Source organism: Rousettus aegyptiacus, unplaced genomic scaffold (assembly GCF_014176215.1).
Source record: "Rousettus aegyptiacus isolate mRouAeg1 unplaced genomic scaffold, mRouAeg1.p scaffold_m13_p_6, whole genome shotgun sequence".
Taxonomy (NCBI): Eukaryota; Metazoa; Chordata; class Mammalia; order Chiroptera; family Pteropodidae; genus Rousettus; species Rousettus aegyptiacus.
In genome coordinates, this window is record NW_023416309.1 from 59,164,567 (window position 1) to 59,170,703 (window position 6,137).

General features: G+C 60.2%; 1 protein-coding gene across 8 annotated transcripts in view; it reads right to left on the reverse strand.

Moving 5' to 3' along the window:
* Positions 1 to 597: 597 nt before the first annotated feature.
* The window catches only part of EBF3 (EBF transcription factor 3), a 108,529-nt gene continuing 102,989 nt past the window's right edge, over positions 598 to 6,137 (reverse strand). For 2 of the 8 annotated variants that reach the window (XM_036222945.1, XM_036222942.1), the window contains exons 12-17: positions 6,128 to 6,137; positions 5,485 to 5,662; positions 4,477 to 4,665; positions 4,106 to 4,195; positions 3,244 to 3,356; positions 598 to 2,282 (exon numbers count right to left, since the gene is read on the reverse strand). The exon at positions 6,128 to 6,137 is cut by the window's right edge and continues 56 nt beyond it. In XM_036222945.1, coding sequence (XP_036078838.1) covers positions 2,265 to 2,282; positions 3,244 to 3,356; positions 4,106 to 4,195; positions 4,477 to 4,665; positions 5,485 to 5,662; positions 6,128 to 6,137 — 598 coding nt within the window. In that variant the 3' untranslated portion in view covers positions 598 to 2,264. Of the gene's footprint in view, positions 2,283 to 3,243; positions 3,357 to 4,105; positions 4,304 to 4,476; positions 4,666 to 5,484; positions 5,663 to 6,127 lie in introns of all 8 variants that reach the window. The other 6 variants (XM_036222946.1, XM_036222947.1, XM_036222940.1 and 3 more) reach the window with 5 other exon arrangements.

Sequence of the window (6,137 nt, forward strand, 5' to 3'; positions counted from 1 at the left end):
TGTCGGCCTTCGCGGGGCCGGGCTGTGGCCTGCTGACCTCTGGGGACATTCTGCGTGTTCACTGAGCCCCTTGAACACTTTACTAAGTTGTGCATTGTTTTGCTTTTTGTTAAGTTTTAAAAAAGACCCTCCTTTTTGTTTTAAATTTGATTTCTGCTGCAGTTCGCAAAACATTTGCTCTGCTGTACCTAAAAGCCACGCATGGGGGCGGGGGCGGGGGGCGCTGACCCCTTTGGTCTCTTTGCGGGTTTGGCACTGACAGGCACAGGGTCTGAACGAGGTCATTTCAGTGTAAAAAGTACGGACCGTGCTGCTGGGGCTGACCACGCCAAAAAGGTACTGTTTAAAAAAAAAAAATTAAGCCAGCAGTCTTCCCGACTCCCTCGAAACCTCTGTGAACCTGAGCTCGGAAGGACGCAGGGAAGAGCGCCCCACGAGGCACCAGGTTTGTGCTTGTGGTCGTGTGTGTGTGTTTGACACCATAAATCTCCAAATGAAAAATTGGTTAACAATTGTGTAAGCCTGTGATAAAAGAGCAAAAGTTTTTTTTCGTTTGTTTGTTTTTTAAAGAAGTCCACTTTTAAGGCATCAGAGAAGTTAATGTGGCAAACATTTTAATTAAAACGTCAGAAGTAAATTTTATTTTAAACTTTAGGCCTCTGAATTTTTCCAGTAAACACAGGTCAGCTATGTGGCAAAGTCGTGGGTGGCAGCTAAAATGACTCTTTACATTCTACAGAAAAATAAAATACGGACGCAGCCCCCGGCGCCGCCGGCTCTCCACATGCACAGGGTCTACGGGACGCGTCGCAGCCGGGGGCACCCTTCGGACGATACAACAAACTTCTTTTTCTCAAAAGTATTTGTTCAGATAACTTAAAAATAATATAAAAATAAACAATGAATTTGACCTTTCCTCAAAATAATAAAAAAAAAAAAGATGGAAAGTCTAAACAATAGCAAATTCTTTACGTACAAATGAAATGCAAGGACGCTGGTTCATGTTGAAGGAAACAGATCGGAGAGACAGTTCTTGGCTGAATGCTCTTCCCAGCATCGCCCCAGGCCCTGACCCAAAACCAATGCGGACGAGGAAAAGAAAACGGCGGGAAAAGCAATGTACAAAATTTCAAAGATAAATACAATATTTATAATTGATATGTTACAAAATAAAGTCCCTTAGCAACTGCAAGTGTTCATGGAAAAGTGTCGAATGGAGACCATTTCACTCCTTATGAGACGCATAAGGAATAAAACCTTTTTCTAAATATTTAAGTGGATCTGAAAAAAATTCAAGACAAGTGTATAAATATTTAGCTACAACTTTGGCAAAATCACAAAAGTCTACAATTTTATAACCACATACAAAACACATTAGGGAGGAAGGATCTAGAAGTCAAAAGGACAATTTCTGGTACAAGAAACATGGACCTCACAGTAGCCTAAGAATGCAATAGTATACAGTGCTAGCAAAAGTTGAAAAATGTTGCAGATCACACTTGCTTAACAGGAAGCTCTAGCAGTGGGAGAATATTTTAACCAACAGACAGTAGCGTTTTTTTTTTTCTCTGTCAGTGTGCTTGTTGAAGGCAAGAGAATTCAATATCAAAGTTACAATTTCTAACTACAATAAGTTACAAAGTTTCATTTCATTAAGATGAAGGTAAGCAATGATAAACCCTCCCTCCCCCCACCCCACCACCCCGAATCCTCCTCCTCATATAGTCATCCTTCCTTCCAGTTTGATGGCTCATACCTCCTTGGCCCCCTTTTTCCACCACAAAAAAATATTTCACATTATAGAGATACACAACCATTGTGAATCTAAGTATGAGTACAGAAAAATGTTTGGAGGCGTTTTTCATCAGTGTTTCATGATACTCAGCATGGTGCATTCACAAAGTTTCTCCCAACACATAGCAAGTACTAGACATGGCCAAGACGGAGTCGGAAACTTTATACAAAATAGGCGTCGCTTTGTTTTCCTTATTCTTCAGGACCGAGAAGTGTGAAAATATGAGAAAAGTTCAGTCAATAAAATGGAATTGTTCATGAAGAAGTAGGCTGTTTGCATGTCGATTCTTAATAGTTTAAATAAAATCTTTAAACAAAGTCTTTCGTAGCATCTCGACCGCTGCCGACGTGTTGGACACTGCCTCCCTCGGCACGTCTGAGTGTCCTGGACGTGCCCCCCGAAGTCCGTCCGTGGGTGCTGGGCGCTGCGGGGGTAGGCAGAGGGCCCTCACATGCTCACATGGGCGGGACTACCAGCCCAGACATAGCTGCGAGAGAGAGAGAGAGGAGCCGTTACCGGGGCCGGCGCGCGGGCGGCCGGCCTTCTCTGCGCGCTCTGGTCGGTGGTGCCGGCGGGTCTGCCCGGCTCGCCGGTAACCTGCCGGGGGCTCGGTCACGGCGCGGGGCGCCTACTGCGTGTGCGGGGCGGGGAGAGGGGACGAAGCCCTGTGGCCCTGCTCAGACTTCCTGTGGCAGGGGAAGGGCTCCTGGCCCTTCTGGGGCGGACGCCAGGCTTCCCGCGCGTCCCGGTGGCTGGTTCACAGTGGCTGGAGGCCCGGGCTCCCCCGAGGCCGCCTCTGCCCACACCTGTGGACCGACCTGCGCTCCCTCCCTGGCGAAAGCGGGACCGCCTGCCTCAGTCTCCCCTCGGCGCTAGCCCTCGCCTCTGCCCTCCTGCTGATCGCTCTGCATCGTAATGGTGAGTCACCCGTCCTCCGGCGTGAAAGCCACTCGGCCCCGCCGTCTCGAGGGCAAGGGCCCCGAAGAGACGCGGGCCACGGCTCCGCCTGGGCAGGCTCACCGGAATAGACACTGAGGGCTGAACCGCCAAGCGCGGCGGACGACCCCGCGAGCTCCTGGCACGAGCGTAACTTAAAATCTTTTAACTTCAGTGGCGTTTGACTGTTGCCAGAACGACCTACAGCGTGTCGGCACCTTCGTTCGTGCGGCGATGCACACTTCGCGCTCACTGCGTCCGTCTCGACGCTGAGGACCTGTCTCCGACTCACCGTTACCACTACGGGGTGTGAGGCCTGCGTGTGTGCACGCCGCTCGGGAGGCGTCCACACTGTGTGGACGGAGGACAGGCCGTGGCACCTGGCCACCGGCCTCGCAAGCAGCTCTGGCGGCCGCTGCCGGCCCGCGGGCTAGTCGGTGGCCCTCCGGGGGCCTGGGTGTCCCTCTCCTATGCTAACGGGTGCTGCGAAGACAATTTCAAATCACTGATACCTTTCCAGTTCCTTTTTTGAGCATTAGTTCATCAAAGTGAAATATGCCACCGACTTCACAAAAGGGCCAGTTTGTCTTCTCCACGGGAACGTCCTCAGCACCCAGCAGAGAGCCTGGCACATAGTAGGCGCTCAGTAAATACTGGTGGAAGGGATTCGTTTTCTAAAGGAGTAACTGGATTTGATGTTCACCGGGAGGAGCATGGACCACAGGTGGTGTCTGAAAGGCCGATGACGGCCACTTGGTCTCGGTGCCTGTGGGCCTCAGGAGGTCCCGCAGGGCCCCGGGCAGGCGCTGGGGGCCTATGGCCCCCTCTGTGGGCAGCTGTGTCCAGGCCGGACCTCCCTCTGGCCTCGGGCCGGCCCCTCTGCCCCGAGGATCTGGCAGAGACCAGGCAGAGGCACTGATGTGCACAAGCAGCCCCTTCCGAGGGGCACAGCCCACTGGGACCCACAGGCTCTGAGGCCGGGCCGGGTTTGAGACGGGCTCCGTGGGTGGAACGGTGACCCGCCAGCCTGTCCCCACGGGACACGTCGCTGCCTCCTGCCCACAGGGGCTGCGGGAGCTCCGGCCATGAAGGCCTGTTCGCGAGAGGGACAGGGCAGACCCCGCCACGCTGGCCACGCCCCCGGCTCCGCCCCCGAGCGGCCCAAGCTGCCCAGCTGCCAGCTGCGTGCAAGGACTCAAGGCTCCGTGGGAGCAGCGGGGAGAAGCCAGCACTCGGGGCCCCGGACAGAGGCGCGTCACTCCCGGGAGCACGCGGAGGGCGGGGCGCGGCACCGCGGCAGGCCCCCCGCATGCAGCGGCCACCACGCGCGCACGGGATCCGGAGCGCGCCCCCCGGGGACCGCCGCCCGCTCACCTTGGAGCCCGTTCCCGTTGGCGCTGGTGCAGGAGGGAGGAGGGGAGGCCTGGGGCCGGACCACGGGCGCGAAGGCGCTCTTTTGTTTCACTGCGGAGATGACATTGGCAGGTGAGAATGAGAAAATGCCGTGCGCACTGCTACAGCTGGAAGGCAGGGTGACGGCAGAGGCTGGCACGGTGGGGCTGGCCGGCCCGACTGCAACAAAGCGAAGGCGTGAGCGCGCGGGGCGCGGCGCGCACGCCCAGCCTCAGAGCCACCCTTCCTTGTGTCCAGCAGCTCACGCCACACAACACCCGAGCAATGCACACGCTTGACCTCGCGGTGGAAGTGACGCTGTGTGATGACGTGTGACAAAAACAGACACTTACTGCCGTAGGGAGAGTTGGCGGAGGAGCCATTAAGGAATCCAGGCGAGCCCGGGACCCCTAGGTTGGCCATGGCGCCACTTCCGTATCCGTTCATGCTAGTGCTGACTGTGCTGTAATTGGACTGCTGGGGGGTGCTGCTGGGGACGTAGCCTCGTGGGGACACGCTGCTTGTATTGCGACTGTAGCCGACTGTTAAAATCCCCGCCCCCCCGGCCAAAAATAACGTTATTATCAGGGAGACACACTGGGAGGGGGGGGTTCCCCGCAAATCTGTATCATAAACATTCCTGGATGACCTTGGCGTCACTCGGCCCTGGGCCCCGAGCGGCTCGGGCAGCCTCGTCACGCCAACCCCTGCACCTGTCACCGCCGGGCCCGGCCGGGGCGCGCGGCTGCGGCCTAAGCGCCAGCTGCCTCCACGTTCCTCTCTGGGAGCAACGGTCGGCCGCGGGGCTTCCCGGCCCGAACCCCGGGCGGCCGCGGGGCTTCCCGGCCCGAACCCCGCTGCGGGGACCGCCGGCCTCTGCGCTGCTGCGGGCAGGGACAGCGCGCGGGCGGCCGCAGCGCCCCGCGAAGCGCCGTCGGGGCCTTCGTCGCTGCGGCTGTGTTTGTGGGCGGGGGGCGGGAGCGGGGGCTTCGTGCCTGCCGTGGGGGGCGGCGGGGCTGCCTGCCGGCGCGGAACGTCCCGGGGCACCTGAAGCAGGCTCGGCACTGGCCGCCTGGGGCGCCGCGCGACGGGGCGGCCGCGGAGGCCCCTCCCGCGTGTTCGCCCTTGACTGGGACGCCGGACCCCCCCACGCGGGCACCCAGGGGGGCCCCGCCTCTCGCTCCGTCCCGGCTCCCCTGAGGCTGGCCCCGGGCTCTCGAGGAACGCCAGGTCACTCGCGAGGGAGCCCCCGGTGGATGGAGCCGCGGCCGGGGCCGGGGGTCTCCGAGCGCGCCCCGCACGGGCCCCGCACGAGCTGCGGCTGCGCCCCGACAGCGCACGCAGGGGGCGGGGCCGCGCACCTTGGTCGTTGGCCTGCGAGGTCTCGGAGACGTTGACGGCCAGCTGGCTGCTGAAGGAGTTCACGCCCATCATGCCGCCGTGCGCGGGCGTGCTGCCCAGCGCGGGGATCTGGTTGTGGTTGCGGGGGACGCTGTACAGCGCCTCGGCGATGTCGGCCGCCCGCTTCAGGATGATCTCCTGCAGCAGGACGGGCGTCACCGGCGGCCGGCGCCCCGGCCCGGGCCCCCCGCCCCTCGCCCCCGCCCGGGCGCCCCGCCCCCCCCCCTGCGGCAGGGCGCGGGCCCTGGGGCCAGACTACGAGGAAACGGGAAAGAGCTCCTCTCGGGAAGACGGTTCAAGGCGCACCGGTCTGCGCGCCTGCCCCACGCGCCCCGGGCGCAGAGGACGGCGCCGGACCCGAGAGGAACGGGCTCGCGGGCAGGGCCCCGGGCCCCGGCGGGGCGGGGACGGCCGTGGGTGCCCGCCACGGGGTGGATTTCGAAGCGACCCTTTCCGATGACAACGTCCGGTTCCCGACCCGCGACCACGGGGCGTGAGGGGGCACGTGTGCAGAGGAAGGGCGCCCGCACCCGCCTGAGGTGCGAGCCGCGCGGGGCCCCCGGCCGGGCCCGGGAGGGGCTGGCGAGCCGCCGCACCGCCTACCTGGTTGTTG